The 25782-nt window shown below is 41.9% G+C and overlaps 1 protein-coding gene across 1 annotated transcript; it reads left to right on the top strand.

Annotated features, from left to right (window-relative positions):
• On the top strand, positions 1-25782 carry LOC126335750 (uncharacterized). The gene is made up of 4 exons (XM_049999208.1): positions 1-73; positions 21694-21780; positions 22869-22927; positions 25548-25782. Exons 1-4 carry the CDS (start codon positions 28-30, stop codon positions 25695-25697), a joined length of 342 nt encoding a protein of 113 aa, XP_049855165.1. The 5' UTR covers positions 1-27; the 3' UTR covers positions 25698-25782.

Below are 25782 nucleotides of genomic sequence, written 5' to 3'. Positions count from 1 at the left end.
GTTACGGGCTCTTGGCTATCATTCGCCATGCAGAAGTCATTCATCCTTGCCGTCGTGGTCGTCGCCTGTGTCGGTAAGCCAGCAGTTCCAGCAGCGCAGAATAATGTTCGTGTGCGGTGGACCTGCACCCCTTTACACTACAGTATAATATGTGTGTATTCAGTGTGACGGATAAATACAAAGTGATGTTTCATATTAAACTAAACGTCGAACATGGGATGAGGTGAGACTCAGTCACAAGAATCGTAATCACTTGCTGTAAATTGTTTTAGAATTACATTGATTTACATTCGTGTTTCACATGCAGAGACCTTTTTGCGATTATGCTGCATCATTTTATCCCTACGCTTGTCTGTGACATGAGTTTTTTTCTTTCCTCAAATGAAATAAACGAAAATTTTGCCTTTGGCACCATAGCGCTATCTTTATTACTGTATCCAAGTCGTAAAGTAAGGAGACTGAAAGGAAGAATGACAGTAGCGTCACATAAGGCAGAGTACATGATGTACACATCATTAAGTAGAAAAGCAATTTGGGGAAAAGGTTAATTGCTAGTGAACAACGTAAGTATAATAAGAGAGGAAGCCATTTGAAATAAAATGAGAGGAGACTAGCGTTTACAAAGATTAAAAATGGATTGCAATGTTCACTTATCACTTAACTAATTTGTGATGGCTTTTCCCTTTAGGGGTTCGAGTAAGTGTAGCTCATGTGGCCAAAGCCCGATAGATTACCCCATGAATGGCTTTAAAAATCAGACACAGTAATTTAATGTTGGGTGAGAACGAGGTGAGAATGGCATTTATCTTTAAAATAAATGGGCAATACTACTATATTTTTTGGTACTGATGCAGGAGTTACGACAGAGATAACAAATATCTTATACAAGTTTGACAAGGATTTAATTATTTGATATTTCATAAATAACGTCAATGATACATCGTCTCATCAGAACTATCTGGACATCCCAATATAGGGCTAATGCTAAAGTGACTACAAGACGGCACGAGAGGGAGACCAGCCATTACATGAGGAGGCGAATATCGTATTGTAAGCAGAGAAGCAGTCACAGCAGAACGTGTTAGTCAGGACAACTCAGCGACTGTGAATGCTCACTAGTCCATGAACGTCATCTACGAGGATGCGCTGAAAAGAAATGTCTCCGGATTTCTGTATGAGAAAACTCTTAGAAGTTTAAAAAAAACCGCTACTAATATTGTGTCTCTTGTATTCTTCAAGTTTACATATGTATTTCTCAACGTAACCACCTTGGAGACATCTACGTCTACATAGATAACAAGCAGATCACATTTAAGCGCCTGGCAGAGGGTTCATCGAACCACTTTCACAGTTTTCTATCATTCCATTGTATCATAACGCATGGAAAAAACCTGTATCTTTCCGTGCGAGCTCTGATTTTCCTTATTTTATCGTGGTGATAGTTTCTCCCTATGTAGGTAGGTGTCAACAAAATATATTCGCATTCGGAGGAGCAAGTTCGTGATTGGAATTTCATCAGAAGATTCCACCGCAACGACAAACGCCTTTGTTTTAATGATGTCCACCCCAAATCCTGTACCATTTCTGTGACACTTTGTCCCCTATTCATCAATAATACAAAACGTGCTGCCCTTCTTTGAACTATCTCGATGTACTCCGTCAATTCTCTCTGGTAAGCATGACACACCGTGCAGTAGTAATCTAAAAGAGGACGGACAGGTGTAGTGTAGGCACCCTCTTCAGTAGATCTGTTACATTTTCCAAGTGTCCCGCCAATAAAACGCAGTCTTCGGTTAGCATTCGTCATATTTTCTGTTTTCCTTCGAATTTAAGCTGTTCGCAGTTGTAATTCCTAGGTATTTAGATTAATTTTCGGTCTTTAGATTTGACTGATTTATCGTGCAACAGACGTTAACGGATTCCTCTTACCACTCATGTGCATTATTGCCCCAATGATAATTCATAAGATGATAATGGTTTAAATAAATGTTATTAGTTGAATATAATATGATAGTACTATCATCCAGGCAATTTTTTGCCTTGTTATTAGTTTTAAGCAGTTATTTCAGCTTGAAGCACCTATAACTTCTGTAAATCTAAAATGAAAAGGCGCAGTCCCAGTCTTCAATAGTAATCAGGATCTGATTATTATTGAAGGAATAAATTCTCTTTCTCAGCTTATTGGATATTTCATTTGAATCAACTGCCAATTTTCGCACCTTACAGACACATTTTCTAAATCGTTTTGCTGTTTGTTTTTATCTTCTGATGACTTCACTAGACGACAAACACAACGTCATCTGCAAACAACCTAAGACGGCTGGTCGGATTGTCTCCCAAATCGTTTATATAGATAAGGAACAGCAAATGGCCTTTAACTCTACCTTGGGGAACACCAGAATTCACTCCCGTTTTACTCGATGACTTTCCGTCGGTTACTGCGAACTGTGACCTCTATTACAGAAAATTAAGAATGCAGTCACATAAATTAGACGTATTCCATAAGCACGTAATTTCACGAGAAGCCGCTTGTGCGTACAGTTTCAAAGCCTTCCGGAAATCTGGAAATAGGGAGTCAATTTGAAATCCCTTGTCAATAGCACTCAGCACTTCCTGCGAGTAAAGAGCTAGTTGTGTTTTACAAGAACGATGTTTACTAAATCCGTGTTGACTGTGCTTCAATGGGCCCTTTTCATCGAGGTAATTAATGATGTTCGAACACAATATATGTTCCAAAATCCTGCTGCATATCGACGTTAATCATATGGGCCTGTAACTTAGTGGATTACTCCTACTACCTTTCTTCAATGTACAGACGAAGACATTCCTCCCAGTCAGAGACCAGTTTGTTGACGGACCCACAACCTCATCTCTTCTTGCAACGCTTAGTAACTATCAAAGTAAAGTCCTCGAAAGTGTTCTTTAAGTTTTGAAAACAAATGAAAATCGGATGGCGTCAAGTCGGAACTGTATGGAGAATGATCGATGACAGACACCACAAGCCGTCGGATTGCTGCAGGCGTCACGGCGCTTATGTGCGGTCTGCCATTGTTATGCAGAGGGACATGGTGTTTGACTTATCTTCGAATTCGAAACTCGACTAAAATATTCTGATTCCGACGCACCGACGTATTTACATTACATACAGTCACGTTACAAGCTACAATTCGGAGTGCTGTAACGGCAGAGGGCTGGAAATATGTAGATATCAAGATTAATGATGTAGAATGTTATTAACATTACTTTCACTTAAAAAGTTCTAACAGTTTTCACATAAAAATTCGGAGGTATTACTTTTCAGTACGCCCCCATAAGTAACAAGTCCAGTTGCATTTCAAACCTTGTAAAGCCACCCAACTCGACTGTTGGTGACGTGACTGCGAAGAGGGAACGTGAAGGAACAACTACAGCTAAAACCAAGACCAAGGGGTCCTCATGTACTGACGAATAGGGACAGTAGAGCATTGTGGAGGATCGTTGTGAAAAGTCGCATGAAATCAGCGAAAGGAATCACTCGTGAACTCCACAGTTCTACCATCACTGTAGCTAGGATAGAGGGTTAAAGATAGTGACGTACGTCTGTAGGCAGGGCTAAGTGACGCTTCTGATGTTGGAGAGGGCGACGTCGCTGTACAATGAACAACTGGCAACGAACGATTAGGACTTAAGAATCAAACTATAACCTGTAGCAATCCGATTGATTGGTCTGAGTATCGCAAAATCCTGGACAACTTTACCCCCGACCGTGTGCAGCGCCAGCACTGAAGAGCGAAATGAATCGCACAGGGTGTAAAATGATGAGCCAAAACGTTATGACCACTTTCTTAATAGCTTGTTTGTCTGTTTTGGAACGAAATACGTAACTCATTCTACATATGAGGGATCTAGTAGTTTGTTGGTACGTTTGTGGAGGTGTGTGGCATTAGGTGTCTACTCATAGGTCGTGTAATTCTCGTAAATAGCGGGCCGCTGATTTGTGTACTCGTTGATGTCCCTGGATCGCGACTCAGATGGGTTCCGTAGGATTTACATCACGTGAATTTTATCGTAATCGTGAGTTCATTATAACGTTCCTCATACCACCATAGCGCGGTTCCGGCTCCGAGATAAGGACAATTACACTGCTTAAAGATACCGTCACCGTCGGGGAAGACATCAACATGGAGGGATGCAGATGGTTCGCAGTTGTCAGCGTATCTTTCATTACTACCACAGCTCCTCCGCGCTCGCAGGAGAATGTCTCCCATAGCATAATACTGATCCCATGAATCTGCGTCCTCGGCGATCTGTACGTTTCGAGCCGCCGTTCACCTCGATGACGGCGCTTGTGGAGATGACCACCGACTTAGTGTAGCAAAAAATGTAATTCCCTCGAAGAGCCGACACGTTTCCATTGATCGACGGTTGAATCCCGATGGTCCCGCGCCCACTGTAATCGTAACTGACGCTACCTTTGGGTCATCATGTGAACACGTATCAGAGGTCTGCTGAGGAGCTACATGTTCAACAATGTGCGGTGAACGGTGTGGTCTGAAACACTTGTGCGTCCGCCAGCACTGTGCTATTTCGGCTGAGATGACACAGACCACCATTTGTCCTACTTTATAGAGCAGACAACTCCGAACCCGATGTTCTGAATGAAGAGTCGTGGTCGTCCAACCATTTAGCGCCTAGTGGTAGTTTCACTGTCCTACATCTTTCCGTAGACGCTCATGATAGTAGTAGGTAAACACTGGAACAGGTTCACCGTTTTCGAGATACTCTTTCACAGGCGCTGCATACTAAGAATTTGTCCTTTGACAAAGTCGCTTATCTCAATAGATTTCCCATTTGCAGTTCATAGCTGCGCCATGGTGAACCCCTGTCCGTGTCTGCTTCGCTAACATACATTCGTTATCGCGCCACATGCCCGAAACGCCTGCAGGCGGCATCCAACATTGCAGCGGGCAGTGGTCATACCATTTTGGCTCATTAGTACATTTCATGATTAGGCTGCGGTTCACTTAGTGCACTTCAGAAAACACTAAACGCACATTTTACAGCGAGAACCGATCTCGATATAGAATTTCCTGCTCAGAATCACGACCCGAACGCAACATAACCTTTCTGGGACGAGTCAGGAAGCCGACTTTTCTCCAGATACCAACGTCCAAAATCACTGCCTTTTCTGCTTTGCGCTATTGAGGAAGAACATACCACCATTGCTTCACAAACATTCAGACACCTCAACGAAAAATTAACAGCGTGCTTTGGTTCAGGGTGCTTTAAAGATCTACTGATTCCAATTTACGAATTTAGTGCATCTTATTTATTTTCTGCATTTAGGGCATATATTTAGTACACAAAATGGAAATGCGAGTAACAACTCTGCAAAACACCCGGAAGCAAGTTATTAACCAATCCTGCCGAGACCTCACTGAAAGTGTGTCCACCAGAGTCTAAGCCTTCATGGAGGCAAAGGATGGGCACACCCTACATTTATGTGCACTAATAGTTGTCCGATTACTTTTTTGAAGGTGCTTTACATACGTTGATGCAATGACGGCCCCAAAAACGGGGTGTACCGCGTCACTTTCGTTAATTCAAATGTTAGTTCCTTGTTAATGCGAGAAAACGAAAATGCGAACAGGTAATTTTAGTATTTCCGTGGTATCCTTCGCTACATTCCCCACGTGTCTCGACAGACGTTCCTACAGCAGTTACATTCACAAGCTAAGCACTTGCGGTCCAGCTGAGTTGTCCATGAGGCTGCTTGTCTTGCTGGAATGGCTCGAACCTAACAACTCACAGCTTTGACGGACTCCCTCTTCCTTTTGTGACTTAGCATTCAGTAGTGTCACACTCGTTCTCACCCACGCAACGAATAGATTGTGAGATCTGTGGGGGACAATGTTGTACCTGGAATATACAGTACCTAGGAACACGTCATGTATGTGCGTAGCTCGTGGTCGTGCGGTAGCGTTCTCGCTTTCCGCGTCCGGGTTCCCGTGTTCGATTCCCGGCGGGGTCAGAGATTTTCTCTGCCTCGTGATGACTGGGTGTTGTGTGATGTCCTAAGGTTAGTTAGGTTTAAGTAGTTCTAAGTTCTAGGGGACTGATGACCATAGCTGTTAAGTCCCATTGTGCTCAGATCCATTTCAACCATTTGAACACCTCTTGTTTCCTAGTCAGCGTTTCAATCTAATGACCCATTTCAGAATCATATGGAGGAACGCTTATTAGAGACCATGATACGCAGCTTCCGTAACTTTCTACCGTTTCTGTTTTTGTGGCACTTGAGGTTGTATTTTGTGCAGCATTTGTAAATATTACGAGTCAGCACTGCATAATATTTTAAAGTTATTTCGCGGATCTTGTTAATTCTTCGGCTGTAGAGTTTTAAGACGAGTAAAATTCGATGTGCTTTTAAAACTAATTACAGAACACGTGAATTCTTATGCTCAGTTTTGAATATATCATCTACATCGAAACGGAATCTCTTCTCCCATGGAACACGTGATATTGGCAAGTCAAATGAGTTTCTCTATTTTTCAATAACTTCCCAGTCTCGAAAATGGAAATTTCGGCTAGGGACCATTTGCATACTCAACACAGGGTCAAAATTTGTACGTTACACACTTCCTCTAGAACAGACAAATGGAGAAAATCGGTTGGTTGTGTTTGTGGTAGATGTGCCGAACGGTGTGCATCACGGGGCTAATGGAGGCATCATATAGTTCATGAACGGTTCCTGCGAAAACCAGAAAAGGAGTTTATACCAAGTTTGCGCCGTCAGCAATAGACTTCTGAATAAGTAACCCCAGAAAATTGCACGACTTTTAACGGTATATTCTCTATGAATTTCTCTAGAAGTACCATCTTCCAATTTTATAAATGTTTATCCTTTACCGCGAAACACCCCAAAAACAGGTTTTTGGGTACCAAGCCTATACATGGATTTCAGGACGGCGAAATACAGAACAGGGCTGTAATTGTTTCTGTATATTCCTATGATCTCGATCTCGAACAACCTCGAAAATTTTCATGATATCTTTACCCGTTTCCGAAATACGAATATTCAAATTTACCCTACTGGTACACTTAAAATAACACGTAAAGTCCGGTGTTAGGCTAAAACATAGTTTATAAAGTGACGCAGCACGAAGGAAGATGCTGCAAACTCTCTCTGTTATCATCAGAATTGTCCAGGGAAATCATGTCGTAGTACTGAAGCAAATACTTAATTTTTGTAGGCGTGAAATCCGGTCTCAGGTGTATGATTAGTTTTGCTTTATTTCCGTTTCATATAAGTGAATTATTAAAATTCCTTTAGTCTATAAAGTTCTTTTCATATGAGTGACATGCCCTGCTGCTGCAGTAGGGAAACGAAGAAAACCAGCGGAAAAATGATAAATGGTCCTATCGAAACCCAAAGAGATGAATGTGCTTCTGTTTATTTAAAATACTTCGACTGGAGAGTGCTATATCAGCTGCCTCAATCTATCTTCCTCTGCGCCTATAAGGATTATTCCAAAAATTTGGGCATGCGAACATATTCACTCTTCTTTATGGTGAGAGAGAAGTATACAGTGGCAGTGGGAAAGAGACGGAAAAGTAAAAAATACTGGAATACGGGAGACAATGATTGTATTATAAAAAGAGCGAAGAAGACAATGGCGGTGTGAGAGAAAGAGATGGCCACATTGGCAGTAGATCATAGTTGAAATTGACAGAACAGTGCAAGGAAAAGAGTGAAGAAGACATTTCCAGTGGGAGAGGAGTAAAGAGGAGGAAGAGGAACTTTGTGATACCCAGTGATAATGAGAGGCAGGGTCCATGACAATGACACCGAAGAAGAGACAGATAATGACAATGATAAGAGACACCTGTCGTGGAAAGGGATGAATGGGGTACTAGCATTAAAACGTAACAACAGGAAGATAGTGACAATGAGAGGAAACAATAGTTTTAGGGCAGAATGAAAGAGACAATGGCAGAGAGACACACAGCGATAAGGACAGTGAGTTGGGCTGAATAAGTGGTGAAAAAGGGCAAGTCGGTGAGAGGTGAGTTTTATGTTTGAAAGACCACGAATATGTTCACACGCCTAAATTTTGGTGAATATTTTTAAAGGTGCTGAGAAAGGTAGAATTAGACAGCTGGTACCCGACTTTTAAATCAGAGCCTTTTAAATAGAAAAATACTCGCCTTTCTTGTACTGGTAAGTTCTTTTTCAAAAGGTATTAAACTCGTATATGCTGTTTGATAATACCTCTATACAATTTTATTTCACTTAGTGATTCATCACATAGGCTGTTAAATTCTGCACTGACAAGATATTCTCGATTGCAGCATTTGAAATATGAGTTGAGTATTTGTTCCTATGTGCAAGGTCATGCTGAATCTTGCACAAATTTTCGCATTTGGGAAAAGCTTACATCTGCTGAGAAATTTTTGTAATTTCAAAAAAAGCCTGCACCATAGATAACGTGATTGCTATTATTTCAAAAGAAATCAGAAAATATACACTCCTGGAAATTGAAATAAGAACAGCGTGAATTCATTGTCCCAGGAAGGGGAAACTTTATTGACACATTCCTGTAGTCAGATACATCACATGATCACACTGACAGAACCACAGGCACATAGACACAGGCAACAGAGCATGCACAATGTCGGCACTAGTACAGTGTATATCCACCTTTCGCAGCAATGCAGGCTGCTATTCTCCTATGGAGACGATCGTAGAGATGCTGGATGTAGTCCTGTGGAACGGCTTGCCATGCCATTTCCACCTGGCGCCTCAGTTGGACCAGCGTTCTTGCTGGACGTGCAGACCGCGTGAGATGACGCTTCATCCAGTCCCAAACATGCTCAATGGGGGACAGATCCGGAGATCTTGCGGGCCAGGGTAGTTGCCCTACACCTTCTAGAGCACGTTGGGTGGCACGGGATACATGCGGACGTGCATTGTCCTGTTGGAACAGCAAGTTCCCTTGCCGGTCTAGGAATGGTAGAACGATAGGTTCGATGACGGTTTGGATGTACCGTGCACTATTCAGTGTCCCCTCGACGATCACCAGAGGTGTACGGCCAGTGTAGGAGACCGCCTCCCACTCCATAATGCCGGGTGTTGGCCCTGTGTGTCTCGGTCGTATGCAGTCCTGATTGTGGCGCTCACCTGCACGGCGCCAAACACGCATACGACCATCATTGGCACCAAGGCAGAAGCGACTCTCATCGCTGAAGACGACACGTCTCCATTCGTCCCTCCATTCACGCCTGTCGCGACACCACTGGAGGCGGGCTGCACGATGTTGGGGCGTGAGCGGAAGACGGCCTAACGGTGTGCGGGACCGTAGCCCAGCTTCATGGAGACGGTTGCGAATGGTCCTCGCCGATACGCCAGGACCAACAGTGTCCCTAATTTGCTGGGAAGTGGCGGTGCGGTCCCCTACGGCACTGCGTAGGATCCTACGGTCTTGACGTGCATCCGTGCGTCGCTGCGGTCCGGTCCCAGGTCGACGGGCACGTGCACCTTCCGCCGACCACTGGCGACAACATCGATGTTCTGTGGAGACCTCACGCCCCACGTGTTGAGCAATTCGGCGGTACGTCCACCCGGCCTCCCGCATGCCCACTATACGACCTCACTCAAAATCCGTCAACTGCACATACGGTTCACGTCCACGCTGTCGCGGCATGCTACCAGTGTTAAAGACTGCTATGGAGCTCCGTATGCCACGGCAAACTGGCTGACACTGACGGCGGCGGTGCACAAATGCTGCGCAGCTAGCGCCATTCGACGGCCAACACCGCGGTTCCTGGTGTGTCCGCTGTGCCGTGCGTGTGATCATTGCTTGTACAGCCCTCTCGCAGTGTCCGGAGCAAGTATGGTGGGTCTGACACACCGGTGTCAATGTGTTCTTTTTTCCATTTCCAGGAGTGTATTAAATCTTTGTTATAGGTCGGCTAGAGGATAAAACCTGAAAAGTCTCCCGGTGTAGAACGCTCTCCACAGCGAATACATGTTTTTGTGAAACTGAAATCTCTATCACACAGTGCATGGATATAATTGCAAAAAAGCATAATAGCTAAAAAGTATGAAAACACAATGTGCGAAAAAAGTCCGACATCACAGTTTTTATTTTATTTTTTACTGATCGATCAATTTGTCTTCGCAAGATTAGAACTATCTGACCCTCTATTACATACAAATAGGCATTTTATGTTATGTTCCTTACGACAAATATGCTATCAGAAATCTTACATTCAATCTGCGATAAAACACTCAGATATAACAATAACATGAAGCTTGCAAAATACTGGACGGCAAAGGACTTGGAAGGGCAGATTAACAGAATGGATACTGTCTTGTAAAGAGATTACAAGTTAAATATAAATATAAGAAAAACACGGGTGATAGAATGTTGTCGATTTAAATCAGTTGAAGTTGAGGAAATTAATTAAGAAATGAGTACGAAAATTAAGAGTTTAGTGACTAGTAGATGACTTATTTTGGCAACACAATAACTGACGATGTACGAAGCAGAGAAGATAAAATGTACACCAGCAAACAGAAAAAAATGGTTCAAATGGCTTTGAGCACTATGGGACTTAACATCTATGGTCATCAGTCCCCTAGAACTTAGAACTACTTCAACCTAACTAACCTAAGGACATTACACAACACCCAGTCATCATGATGCAAGGAAAATCCCTGACCCGCCGGGAATCGAACCCAGGAACCCTGGCACGGGAAGCGAGAACGCTGCCGCACAACCACGAGATGCGGACAGCAAAATAGAAGAAAATCATCCCTGGAAAGACAAATTTGTTATTATCGAATATAAATTTGAGGGTTATTAATTATTTTCTGAGGTCACTTGGGGAAACTGGCACGCAGATGTTTATCAGTTTAGCCGAGAAGAACATAGATTTTCAAGTGTGGTACTACAAAAAAATGACGAAACTTTAATGTGTTTATTCGATAACTAGTGAGGGGGTATTGAATTGAAGAAATGCGTGAAGTTTATAGCAAAACGGGACTAAAACACGGGGTAAATTGATAGAGCCCATTCTGAGGCACCAGGGAATAGTCACCTTGGTAATGGAGGTAGTTCGGGTGGGGGAGGTGGTGGTGAAAACTGTAGAGAAAGAGACCTAGGCATGTCTAGAACAAGCAGACTTCAAGTTGATGCATGTTGCAGTAGTTATTCAGAGATGAAGCAGCTGTCACAGGATAGAGAAACATTGAGAGCTGCATCGGACGAGTCATCAGACTGAAGAAAACATTAACAGTATTTGTTGATTGACTGTAGAAAGTTCTGCAACCAGCCACAAGTCCTTATTGTACCGTTACTAGTTTCGGGCCTTTTAATAAAAATTGTTATTAAAACTAAAGGAGTTACGTGCTAGCACTAAGGTTAGAAGTTCAACAAACTCACAAAATTTCACGTAGACCAAGAACTTTATATCGATACATGTTATTTTTAATTGCTAACATTTTGTTTTCAAATAAACTATATCGAAGGATGTGAATCTGGCCTGTTAAGCATGGGAATGTATTGTATGTTTTCTGAAAGCTCACAGCTATTGTTTGCACCAATATTAGATTCAAATATACAGCCATCTGTGAGGATCTCATTAAGATTTTAACAGATTACGTAGAAAAGGCTCTTTCGCGAGTTGGCAATCAGACATATAGAAGACTGTTCTTTGCGAATCTTTGGTTGTGATAGAAGTTTTGGGACAGATGGATTCATTGTTGCGGATTCAGGTTTTTCAGTTGAGATTAAGAGGAAGTTGCATTCTTCAAGGACTTTTTAGGATTCCTCTGTCATTTTAGGGTTAGTTCGGCGTTAATTTCCTTTATGTGGCCGTTTCTGAAAAATCAAGTGTCTTAATTGAATAATCGTCTTCATATATTATTACTGCTGAGCTTCCTTCGTTTGATGTAACTACAAGTGGTTTATTCTTTTCTTCTGCACTGACATCGTCCCCAATAGAGTAAAAAATAAACACAGGAACAAAAATATCTCTACGTTCAAATCAAGCAGCATTTCAGTGGCACAAACAGTTCCTCGAAACTCTATGAAATATGTCTGCATACCATTCGTTGCTAATGTTCCATATCGGACTGCCAACTTATTCGGTGTCAAAAATATGAAAATTAATTTCTCCACAAACAATAAAACGAAAGAAAATATTTGAAAACTTAAATTTAAAATCTAAAGTACACCACGGGTCTGGCATTTAAAACTGTATTATTCTGTGTGCCCCAAATTCTACATTCGAACTGGTAGAGTTTCAACGTTCGATACAGTAAACATATGGATGCTCTCAGGCTCAACAACCCAAACACGTCAACTTCAGCTATTCACTTGGCCCAACACGTAAACACAAGGATAATCATCGAAGAAAGCTTAGAGACATTACATTTTGCCTAAAGAGGAATACAGATGAATCTGGTAGAGGAATTAGAAACATATAAGGACTTTCACAATTAAACCTGACTGCATATTGAATGACCAACTAGAATTAAAAAAAAACATTCCTATTTTCAAAATTTCATACACTTCCTATAACCTAAAATGATTGAAATAATAGTCAACTGACAGAGAGAAAATTCTACATAGGCATTTACCAGCACCTTTCACACCATAATAATTAAATTTATAACTATTAAAACTATCTGTATTACGAAGACGTATGTTGGCAATAATTCCAGTAGTGAACCATATCTGTACACAACAAATCAGTAGCAGATGTAAACAAATGTATCCGCCATCTTGTATTGAGTTCAGTTAATTGATCAGCATGAATCGCAAAAGAAAAGCATACGTCTTCCTTATAATACGTATCGGAGGGCTTTTCAGGAAGTAAGTGAAATGCGTAGAGCGTTTTAAGAGGAAAGCTATGTAACCACAACAACTTTGTTGTAACTTAGGACGCAAATGAAAAATATTTTGTAAACAAAGCGGGCACAGAAATTTTGTTACATTATGGCCACAAATGAAAACGTGCCAAGAAGTCGGCGTTACCATCTGACGAAGGGTTCAAGGCTGGAGCTAGTAATGGTACAATAAAAACAGTTCAAAATAGTTGTGGCTGGTAGTAGTATTTCAAACAGTATAATTTACGAAAACGGCTGAGGTGTTCTCTTACCAGAATGGATAAAATAATAGTATTTGTCGACGTACAGTAGACCACAAGAAAACTGAAAGTAGTTTTGCTTAAAATCATGAGCAGCAATGGGCATGAGCGAAGAGAGTGAATGGAAGCGATTGTGTAAGAAAAAAATGGAAAGGGAAGCATAACGGGGAGAAGACTGGAGCATTTAATTAATGTTTCATAGCAAGAAACTGAATATATTTGTTCCTTCTTTTTAGGTGCGCCAAAGGAAGTGATTCAGTTTTTTCGTAAATACAAGGGGGCACTGAATTGTGTGAAGCGTGTAGCGTAACTTGTTGAAGAGGCAGGCAGCAGCAACAGAGAATGAGTTTGCGAATGATTTTGTTTTACAGGCAGACACCGCTGGCGTTCTAGATCAGTTACTCCTTGTATAATACGGCTATGATGATGTGACAGGTACGTGACCTTTGATGCAAAGAAGTATCGGATTTCAGTCACTCTGAAGAGTCGAAGATGTACGGACAGCTTTCGGTAGTCACGTTATAATAGTCCTTTTTGAAAGTACGAGAAAATTACGTGGATATTGGCGAATATTGGAGATGTAACGCACACAATTATTCACTGTTTGTCCTAACGGTCAAGAGTTTATAGTTTCGCGCCATACTGGATTATATCGCAGTAGCGGAGGTTAAGGAGATCGGGTGACTGCAATCGGGAGTCTTCCTACGCGTCGCGGCAGTGATTTCTACTCAGCGGAACTGCTCACTCAAAGTCTCACCCGTAACGTTCGCGTTTACTGACATGGTTTTTGCATACCGGAGCTGAACATACAATTTGGAACTAATTAATTTCTGGTAGTGTACTGGAGGTAGTATTTCATCATATTTAGTTCTCGGTCTTGCACCACCGAAGACAGATCGCTATTCACCTGGACAGTGGCTGCATTGAAATCTACTGGTGTGGCTCTGAGTGGAGGACGTCTGCACAGAAAGGAAACTTAACAGGCAGACAGATCAGATGAGAAGACGTTGACATGCAGGGCGAATAAAAGTTAGCCTAGGACTGAGCCGTGGGACACTCCTGTGAGAACAAGCCTCCAGTGAGGCTCTCCACTCCCACAGACCACACGCTATTCTCTGGTTCTCAGGTAGCTTTCAGTTCACTTTAGTATGTTACCGGAATATTTTACCTGCCTCGGCAGTGTATCAATTTCGATGGCATCAAATGCATTGCAGATGTCTAGCATGTCCAGCATAAGATGTCCGGCATAAGAAGTCAGCCTCATTCTGCCAACGGCCTTGTCAAAGAGGGCGGAGGAGCGGATAGAGGTTCAGGGCACTCTGTTGTCCTAGGGGTGGGAAATCGCCCCTAAAGGCGGAAGAATCAGCAATTATCAACGACATGAGGATGCAGAAGGCAATGGAAACCACTGCATTAAAGACACGTAACGTGTATCCACAGGACATGTGGCCTGTAGTTGAAGAAGTGTCATGATGATCTCTCCATTGGCAAAAGATTCCGGAATAGTCCTCCATTCGGATCTCCGGGAGGGGACTGCCAAGGGGGAGGTTACCATGAGAAAAAGATTGAATAATCAACGAAAGGATAATATTCTACGAGTCGGGGCGTGGAATGTCAGAAGCTTGAACGTGGTAGGGAAACTAAAAAATCTGAAAAGGGAAATGCAAAGGCTCAATCTAGATATAGTAGGGGTCAGTGAAGTGAAGTGGAAGGAAGACAAAGATTTCTGGTCAGATGAGTATCGTGTAATATCAACAGCAGCAGAAAATGGTATAACAGGTGTAGGATTCGTTATGAATAGGAAGGTAGGGCAGAGGGTGTGTTACTGTGAACAGTTCAGTGACCGGGTTGTTCTAATCAGAATCGACAGCAGACCAACACCGACAACGATAGTTCAGGTATACATGCCGACGTCGCAAGCTGAAGATGAACAGATAGAGAAAGTGTATGAGGATATTGAAAGGGTAATGCAGTATGTAAAGGGGGACGAAAATCTAATAGTCATGGGCGACTGGAATGCAGTTGTAGGGGAAGGAGTAGAAGTAACGGTTACAGGAGAATATGGGCTTGGGACAAGGAATGAAAGACGAGAAAGACTAATTGAGTTCTGTAACAAGTTTCAGCTAGTAATAGCGAATACCCTGTTCAAGAATCACAAAAGGAGGAGGTATACTAGGAAAATGCCGGGAGATACGGGAAGATTTCAATTAGATTACATCATGGTCAGGCAGAGATTCCGAAATCAGATACTGGATTGTAAGGCGTACCCAGGAGCACATATAGTCTCAGATCACAATATAGTAGTAATGAAGAGTAGGCTGAAGTTCAAGACATTAGTCAGGAAGAATCAATATGCAAAGAAGTCGGATACGGAAGTTCTAAGGGATGACGAGATACGTTTGAAGTTCTCTAACGCTATAGATACAGCAATAAGGAATAGCGCAGTAGGCAGCACAGTTGAAGAGGAATGGACATCTCTAAAAAGGGCCATCACAGAAGTTGGGAAGAAAAACATACGTACAAAGAAGGTAGCTGCGAAGAAACCATGGGTAACAGAAGAAATACTTCAGTTGATTGATGAAAGGAGGAAGTACAAACATGTTCCGGGAAAATCAGGAATACAGAAATACAAGTCGCTGAGGAATCAAATAAATAGGAAGTGCAGGGAAGCTAAGACGAAATGGCTGCAGCAATAAATGTGAAGACATCGAAAAAGATATGATTGTCGGAAGGACATACTCAGCATACAGGAAAGTCAAAACAATCTTTGGTGACATTAAAAGCAACGGTGGTAACAATAAGAGTGCAACGGGATTTCCACTGTTAAATGCGGAAGAGAGGGTAGATAGGTGGATAGGAATACATTGAAAGCCTCTATGGGGGTGAAGATTTGTCTGATGTGACAGAAGAAGAAACTGGAGTTGATTTAGAAGAGATAGGGTATCTAGTGTTAGAATCGGAATTTAAAAGAGCTTTGGAGGACTTACGGTCAAAGAAGGCAGAAGGAATAGATAACATTCCATCAGAATTTCTAAAATCATTAGGGGAAGTGGCAACAAAACGACTATTCACGTTGTTGTGTAGAATATATGAGTATCGCGACATACCATCTGAATTTCGGAAAAGCATCATCCACACAATTCCGAAGACGGCAAGAGCTGAAAAGTGCGAGAATTATCGCACAATCAGCTTAACAGCTCATGCATGGAAGCTGCTTACAAGAATAATATACAGAAGAATGGAAAAGAAAATTGAGAATGCGCTAGGTGACGATCAGTTTGGCTTTAGGAAAAGTAAAGGCACGAGAGAGGCAATTCTTACGTTACGGCTAATAATGGTAGCATAGCTAAAGAAAAATCAAGAGATGTTCATACGATTTGTCGACATGGAAAAAGCGTTCGACAATATAAAATAGTGCAAGCTGTTCGAGATTCTGAAGAAAGTAGGGGTAAGCTATTGGGAGAGACGGGTCATATACAATATTTACAACAACCAAGAAGGAATAATAAGACTGGACGATCAAGAACGAAGTGCTCGTATTAAGAAGGGTGTAAGACAAGGCTGTAGCCTTTCGCCCCTACTATTCAATCTGTACATCGAGGAAGCAATGATGGAAATAAAAGAAAGGTTCAGGAGTGGAATTAAAATACAAGGTGGAAGGATATCAATGATACGATTCGCTGATGACATTGCTATCCTGAGTGAAAGTAAAGAAGAATTAAATGATCTGCTGAACGGAATGAACAGTCTAATGAGGACACAGTATGGTTTGAGAGTAAATCGGAGAAAGACGAAGATAATGAGAAGTAGTAGAAAGGAGAACAGCGAGAAACGTAACATCAGGATTGATGTTCACGAAGTCAATGAAGTTAAGGAATTCTGCTACCTGGGCAGTAAAATAACCAATGGCGGACGGACCAAGGAGGACATCAAAGGCAGACTCGCTACGGCAAAAAAGGCACTTCTGGCCAAGAGAAGTCTACTAATATCAAATACTGGTCTTAATTTGAGGAAGAAATTTCTGAGGATGTACGTCTGGAGTGCAGCATTGTATGGTAGTGAAACATGGACTGTGGGAAAACCGGAACAGAAGAGAATCGAAGCATTTGAGATGTGGTGCTATAGACGAATGTTGATAATTAGGTGGACTGATAAGGTAAGGAATGAGGAGGTTCTACTCAGAATCGCAGAGGAAAGGAATATGTGGAAAACACTGATAAGGAGAAGGGACAGGATGATAGTACATCTGCTAAGACATGAGGGAATGACTTCCATGGTACTAGAGGGAGCTGTAGAGGGCAAAAACTGTAGAGGAAGACAGAGATTGGAATACGTCAAGCAAATAATTGAGGATGTAGGTTGCAAGTGCTATTCTGAGATGAAGAGGTTAGCACAGGAGAGGAATTAGTGGCGGGCCGCATCAAACCAGTCAGTAGACTGATGACCAAAAAAAAAAAAAAAACAGTATCAATACTGCGGTCATGCTGTTATGTGTGACATACTTCAGCTCATCCATTACTTCAATTTGCACACGGTTTGTGCTCTGGTATTTACGAATCCGAACTGATGTATGACATAAGTGTTGCATTTACATAAACATTCAGTTAGTTGACCGTGATCAATATATTCCCAAACTCTGGATACAGAGGGTGATGTGTTGTAAGGCTGTACCCGTTGGCTGTTACATTCTAACTGGCTCTTAATATCGACTATGGCTGTGGAAGCCACAAACCATGTCATATGAAGGTGCTACTATTGCACTCCTACCGCTTACTTCTAAAATTGATTGAAATTTAAGTGCAGGGTCGCCACCAGCCCAGACCCTACTCTGTACGTAAATAAAAAGTAAGCTGGACTGGAAAAGGTTACACAATTGGATTCATTGGTTTCAAGGTTCTCTTCGTGATTGATCAACAAAGCTTAAATTGTGCAGCTATACAGAATTAATAAAACAGAATAATTTCAAATAAAGTGGTTCAGTAGAGGAGCTTTGACTAAGTATGCAGAACAGATGGGGATTAAACGTTAACAAAATTATTTATTAATGAAGCCATGGTGGTGTGCTCATGGGAGGACAATGTACACAAAATTTTTCTGGTGCCTCAACGTGAAACCACGCGATAATTTAATCATGACCTAGTATCTCTCAATTACAGATCGCACATTCATTCGCAGAAATATAGAATAAGACATGCTGTGGTCAGAACTCCGCCAACGCTAAATACACGAAACTGCAGCAAGAAGGCTGGTACCGACTGCGTGGTTATCGATAAATATGAATCGAAAGTAAGATAATTTGTATACAATTCGGTACATAGGAAAAGAGCATACGAGATCCTGCCGGAAGTACAACGGGTACAAGGAAAAGCAACTGATATGAAAATACGGTCAAATTTGTGCGCGACCGCCAACTGCGTCAGCAAACCAGACTAATATTCAATTACATGTATTTTTCAACACTAAAACACCCGGTAACTGTGGGTTTGCCGTGTAAATGTCACGTGATTCTACTAACATATGAGCTCGCTAACCACGAACAAATCACGCAGATTGTTATGCAATCTTATACGTTCATACATGAATCCCTTAATTACGAACCATTTGTGTTTTATTTCATTTAATGTCTCGAGTTCACTACAATTTTGGCGCTCAACGTTGAGCGACCTGATTAGTACACTACTGGACATTGAAATTGCTACACCAACAAGAAATGCAGATGATAAACGGGTATTCATTGGACAACTATATTATACTAGAAGTGACACGTGATCACATTTTCACGCAGTGTGGGCTCAAATGGTTCAAGTGGTTCTGAGCACCATGCGACTTAACTTCGGAGGTCATCAGTCGCCTACAACTTAGAACTAATTAAACCTAACTAACGTAAGGGCATCACACACATCCATGCCCGAGGCAGGATTCGAACCTGCGACCGAAGCGGTCGCTCGGCTCCAGACTGTAGCGCCTAGAACCGCACGGCCACTTCGGCCGGCACAGATTGTCATCATAAAAGTTACAAAATAGCTATCAATCACGGAAATATGAAAAAAACAAGAAAGAGTTTCGTCATTCAGTAAAGGAATTCATAAATTCTGAGCTGGTGGCTCGTTACAAGAGACACATGGAGATATATCAAGTGGTAGACACTTATACACAACGAAAAGAACGGAGACAGCACATGCATACGAATACACTATTATTCACACATTCACACAAATTAAAAAATGCTTACACTGTCCTTCTCATCACGTACTGGGCCGTTCTCCACCATGTAATGTTCTGAAGCGACAATGTTACTTCGAAGTAATTATTAAATCCGACACTCCTAACATTTCCCCCAAATGCATAAGCACAACGCTTCACTGTTAACGACTGGAAGAGAAAATTGGACAACTTCAGTTGGTCTGAATCAAGCTTACACATTTCAAAAGTGAAATTAACAAGACCAAGACCATGCTTAACGATTACGAAGTAAATGTAGTGTGACTAGGGCCTCCCGTCATATAGACGGTTCGCCGGGTGCAAGTCTTTTGATCTGACGCCACGTCGTCGGTGGGGATGAAATCATGATGATTAGGACAACACAACACCCATATCTCCGACCCAGCTTGGAATCGAACCCGGGTCCTTAGGATTGACATTCTGTCGCGCTGACCACAATTACGAAGTGAACTCGCCAAAAGCCCAAGATGGGGTGTCTTCAGCACAGTCGCAGGAAGGGGAGCTCCCAGGTTAACGGAAGTGGCTAGAGTACTCATTCCGCCGCCAACTAAGCACAAAACCTACACTCGGACAATGGGGATAAACCTCTTTGTTTGCTGACACGACACCAAAGTTCGTTAAACTGCACCTAGGTAGTAGACCCGCACCAATAGTAGACGAAAAGCAGCAAGACAACGCTATCCCTTAAAACCAAGATTAATATACTTTCACACAAACATAATCGCATCATGAGGGATGGGAAAGGTAACATGGTAATGTAGAGTACAGAGGGTAAAATACGATTCACATGGTATGCATATGAATAGAAAGTGATTGTAAAATGAATCTTAATAATGATCCAGAGAACAAGTTGCTTGCATTAATCTGCCAAATGTGAAAAATTCCTAATAAAGATGCAGAGCACAAGTTGCTTGCATTATATTAATCTGTCAGGTTTGAAATAGCTCCACTGCTCAATCCTGTCACAGGAAAAAGAGAGCAGCACTAACTTTGTGGCGCGGAATTTGATTCAGAAAATTATTTAAACGGAAAGGATGCCACAAAACGGCTCTTGATGTTGTGCCAAGAAACGGCTCTTATAGAGATATTTCACAGCATGTCATGGTATACTCATGTTCCATTGAAAAGGATGTATTCCATTCACGAAAGAAATAATAAATATGCCTATCAACGCTGATACTGTGCCGTCAGGAACATTCTTGAATATGGCAATGATAATACAGTCCTTGCCTGTCGGTTAAGAAAGGATTCTCGTTATTTTATTCCTTTTCTTATTGTGTTTATTGTAACGTAGCAATGTGATAAATATCAGCATTTTGTATCTTGGTATTCTTCCAGGTGACGACTCGTCTCAGCATGGGAGCTGAACAGACCTGAAAGAAGTTCATTCACTTCGTCATCTGACTGTGTTCCCTTCACCCAAGCTACGGAGATTCTTCCACAGAACCGCGCAGCTCGTATTTGGTATTTCTGAACGCGATGCAACGACTATGACTTATTCAGGCGTTCGGAACGTATTGCTCTTCGCCATTTCAACAGTTTTCTGTATTCGTAGTAGCACTGAAATGTCGGATTTGACTAGTAACGCATTTGAACATTATATTGATCAACATTTGACGTAGATCTGAGTTTGCACTATTCTTGTTGTTGAAAGCCGTGATCTTGTCAGTAAGTTTCTGAATTTCGTCTCAATTGTTGTTCACTGATTATTTGATTCGATGCCATTGGGTTTCTGGGAAGTCCGCTATGAAGAGCCACGTTCGACATACCGTCACTAACGTTTGAACAGGATGTGTGACCCAAATTGAGCCATAAGGGCTGGTAGGGGTGAACCACGGAAATAGCTACATCCGGTGAGATGTGTGGGGTCCACCTTTCACCGACATCGTAAACACTGTGAATCTTTCTTTAGTGCCATGACATCGACAACAATGGGATGGTACGCAGTGAGGTGTGTGGGGCGCAATGAGAGAATGTTCGTACGGTAACTCAAGAATCTTCTTTACAGGTTTTGTAGAGTCTGTGTCACTATCATCCTGTTTATGTCTCCAGTTCCGATGATGTTCTCGTATTCGCACTGAAGTGAACCTAATTCCGTTAGTGCGCTAAATTTTTGCGGTTATCTATTTTCATATAACTCCGATATTATTTCATAACGCTAAATACAGGCACAGTTCTGAGTTGTCGTATCGTGAAACTTTTCAATCAGATAGTAAAAATTAAAATCCTTTTTAGGTCTAGTAGTCAAACCAACACTCTTTTCTGTGGTGCATTGTGAATGACATATACAATACATATGTAATGCATATTTACTTGCAGCATTGATTCTTTTCGCAGGAGCCAGCTTCGCACAGGTGACGTGTTCTGATCATTGCCTAGACCTGGCAGAAAAGGCTAATTTTGCGCTAGACCCCTATTCGTACGGTATGTATATTACTGTTACACGTATCTGAACAATTCTGAACGAAATTTTTTAATTAATTAACTATAATAACATTCGAAAAGTTTTAAACGTTTTGGGCCATAATGTTTTTACTTCTAGGTCTCTCACGTATATAACATTGACAAGACCTGAATTTGTTGATTCTTACAATAGTATCAAAAAATTACGTTTACGTTTTAAAGGTGACTACAAGTGCATGGTTGCTATTTTTACAATGAAAACATACAAAAGTTTACTTCCTTGTAAGCTGCGTTGCTATTTTTGATGCATTATGTCAATCCACATAATTTGATTAATAAATTTACTTAAAGAATATGTTAAGCATTAGTGAAACGCAAAAATCCCTTTGAGAGTATTGATAGAAATTGACTGACTATGTATTTTAATAAGGAGGGAGCTATTATTTCGTGGGAATGGAATCCAGTGAAATGAAAGGAGTAGTACACAGTACTGTTCATAATATAGAACTTAGAGAACTAAAGATCCACACACATATATATATATATATATATATATATATATATATATATATATATATATATCTTCCACTAACTGAAAAACATTGAAATAAGTAGGTAATCAAAAGCCTTTCGGATAACCCGGTTTCAAGGATTACTTTATATTTGTGAACTTCGCTCACTGTCACAAAAAATTAATGGAGATTAAATAAATGCAAGAACTTATATTTATACGCGTAACAGTCATATTAAGTGACCAAGAATATTTAAATCAAATGACCGTGCTGAAGTATCAACATATTAAGAACGTTCAGTGTCATTTCAGTGCCCGACGTTTCCCTTCATCTTCGATGCTGATAGGCTGCCAACTTTTGATGTTCCAGTGGGCAGGATCATTCGCGACAGTAATTAATAGAAACAGTTTTCTGTTCCAATAATTACGTGTTTGGCGGAGACATTGAAATATGTGGCAGAAGTAATAGTATAGCGGCTTGGTAATAGGCCTGATCATACGTTTATGTCAGATTAATTATAACGTACTTTATGACTGAATTGTTTTTTGGTATTCTGAATACAAACAGTGTGTTAAGTGTTTTGTTTTTCTTATACAGAAGACCTAATTGACGAATTTCACGGAGATGGCTGCGACGACCGTTGCCTACTGTATCAAGTAAGTTGAAAAAAAAGGGACGAAGTGCCTCTTTGATAGGGAGCGGTTTGGGAGTTATAGGACTGGACTGATTAAGCTGTATGTTTCACAAAATTGTTAAAAATCCTCGCAAATATAAAATGAACATTTCAGCCATTTAACTCATGAATGAGACAGGCATTTAAGGTAATAAAAGGTCTCGTCACAGGCATACCTCTCGAAGAGCATAATATAATAATTATTACCCAAATTTCATGTAAATGTCTCATGTTGAATCAAATCAATATATTCAAACTCTATTCGTCAAGAAACAGTCGGTCAAAATAAATGTTGTCTTCACAGTGTTAGCAGCTGATCTTGCGGTCGAGATCGAATAACAAATGCTAGTACACTGGTGTCCAAACTTAAAGCAGCAAACTGCTGTTTCCCCGTGCTGTCTAATTCACGATATAATCACACAAACTGTCGACAGATGTCGTTAAGATCAAATTCTGCACGGAAGATGGCATTCCGCTCAACGAATAACCACGCCGACGGTGACGTCAGGGCATCTATCAAGCGAGGTAATGTTTTCAGGGTAGTCCAACATCCACAACTGCTGTGTACACAGTCACAGACGGCGCACTTTGGCACAGAGAAGATGCCTACATACTATGTCCTACGGACGGCCATATGAAGAATGGAAGCTGGAGAGTCGCAAACAGATGTGGCCCGATGGCTTCATATGAATCGTTCTATTGTTTCTTCGTTGAGGCGACAGTTTATAGAGACGGAAACTGTATCCCGGAGACCAGAACAAGGCCGACCACGTGTGATATCAGAAGGAATGCACCATTATTTGGCAGTAAGGGCACGACGGTCCCGCCTTAGCACTACACTGTATCTGGCATCTGACATCGCAGCATCCCACGGACGTGGTGCATCGAGGCAAACGGTGTACAGAAAGTTTCAACCGAGTGGCCTTTATTGTTGGGGGTCCTGATGTCTGTCTACGTCTGGCGTCTGGCGCGTCTTCACAGATGGGAACGTCTATAGTTGAGCCATCAACATACCACGCTAAACGGTCGAACTGTGTGCCAATGTTCTTTTCACAGATGAGTCCCGATTAGTCCTGGAGAGTGATTATCGACGGATTAGCATCTGGAGGGCACGTGGAATACGATTTCAGGATCCAGACATTGTAGAACGCGACCTATATCGAGGAGAATTTCCAGTGGTATGGGCAGGGATTATGTTGACCACTCGAACATCTCCTCATGATATTTTGCGGGTGAATCAGCAAGATTTAACTGCTGCTGGTACAGTGTTGAGGCAATTACACCCATTCTTCCTGGAGGGATGCTCACAAGTCTTGGAGAGTGGTTGGTGGATGCTGACATGATGCAGCCCATCTCCCTAGTGCTTCCCAGACATCCTCTTTGGAATTCAAGTAAGGAGGACAATTTTCAAATTTTAAAAAAACCACACGTGCCCTATGAGGTCGAGCATTAACGTAACTCAATACGATGTCTGGGCCCACAGCACCTCGCAACAGCCGTGCGTGAGATCCCAACATGAGATAAGTGGCATCAATCACAGCATGTACCGTCGTTGTTAGGCCAGTATTGGTGCCAAAGGCGGTCATACCTCGCACTGAGCACATTAACCAGCTGTCGCAATGTGGGTGTGAATCCGTTAAGTGGGGAAAAACGAACAACATTTTTGTCTATCGTTATGCATGTTGCAGTTGGTTACGTTCTGTATGCTTCACATTGTTTCTATTTTACTATCACCTGTTTGTGCTGTTTTGCGGCAATATAAACGCAACCTTGCAAAATTTCTGTTTGTTGCTTTAAGTTTGAACACCAGTCCCTACGAAATGACACAACTCAGGTGCTAGGAACACTTCTCGGCAGGGGCCTCGCTGGCAGATTCACCGCAGCTGGTGATACCAGCTACAACAAGACACACACGGCAGCGGTGGTGGAGAATTCGAACCCGCCATCATCCGCCGGCTCCACTGACTCGGGTCCGCCTTGTCAGTCACGGCGCAGTCTCGAACCTTAATGTCTGATCAGTGTAAATCATGGGCTTTCGTCTGTCGCCTCTTCGAAATAGTAACTGCACGGTCGGCACTTACGACAAAACCATAACACTTACTTCGACCTTATTACTGTTTCTGTCGCCACTCGTCTATAAAAAGGTTTCCTTGGACGCAAACTACACCGTTATTGTGGATGACTAGTCTCTCGTTGCGGTAAGTAATCTCATTTACTACGCCTTTCACACGTGTCACATACGGCGTGTCTTGCTCCACAAGTTCGACAAGGTGCCGTTACCTCAAACGATGTACGCTTTCATAACAAAGGTGAGCGGAAAGTTTGCAAACGTCATCAAACGACAGCTGTGAGCTATGAGCGTACAGACAGATCATCGATTTCCCTATATGCATACAATTCCCGCGCACAGTACCTAGCTCGTCTAACGACGTACTCACCAATGACGCCACAAAGATATCGTAATACCGTGACTGGGAAATGGTTTATTTTCTGTAAATTATGTGGCACTTTAGCAGTAACGTGATGTTAAGCGTGAAATGTGACGTTGGCTCCAGATTTCGAAATTAAGTAACACAGCACTTGTTTCTTCTCCTCCTGTCTAGCTGACATCGACCGTAACTCCTTCAACTGAGGACGAAAGTGCAGAAGAAGACGGTGGATCGGCTCGCATTAGAGGGAGATCCCACTCACGTGGGGCGACTGCGTCCCACGCTAGACTCGCCGCTCTTCATCACCGCCGTAATCACCAGTAGAAGCATCAACTTGGGTCAAAAACTCGAGTAACAACAGCACCATGTATGGAAATAAACTGCACAACAATTAAAGAATTTGGGCTAA

Source organism: Schistocerca gregaria, chromosome 2, assembly GCF_023897955.1.
Source record: "Schistocerca gregaria isolate iqSchGreg1 chromosome 2, iqSchGreg1.2, whole genome shotgun sequence".
NCBI classification, from domain to species: domain Eukaryota; kingdom Metazoa; phylum Arthropoda; class Insecta; order Orthoptera; family Acrididae; genus Schistocerca; species Schistocerca gregaria.
Note: the sequence above shows the minus strand (reverse complement) of the source record. Positions and strands in the feature narration are given on the sequence as shown.

Excerpts from the sequence above, each read along its gene's own strand:
- LOC126335750 (XM_049999208.1), top strand. The coding sequence starts at position 28 with ATGCAGAAGTCATTCATCCTTGCCGTCGTGGTCGTCGCCTGTGTCG. Across the intron at positions 21,781-22,868 it reads GCTAGACCCCTATTCGTACG|AAGACCTAATTGACGAATTT; the intron begins GTATGTATATTA and ends TTTCTTATACAG. Across the intron at positions 22,928-25,547 it reads ACCGTTGCCTACTGTATCAA|CTGACATCGACCGTAACTCC; the intron begins GTAAGTTGAAAA and ends CCTCCTGTCTAG.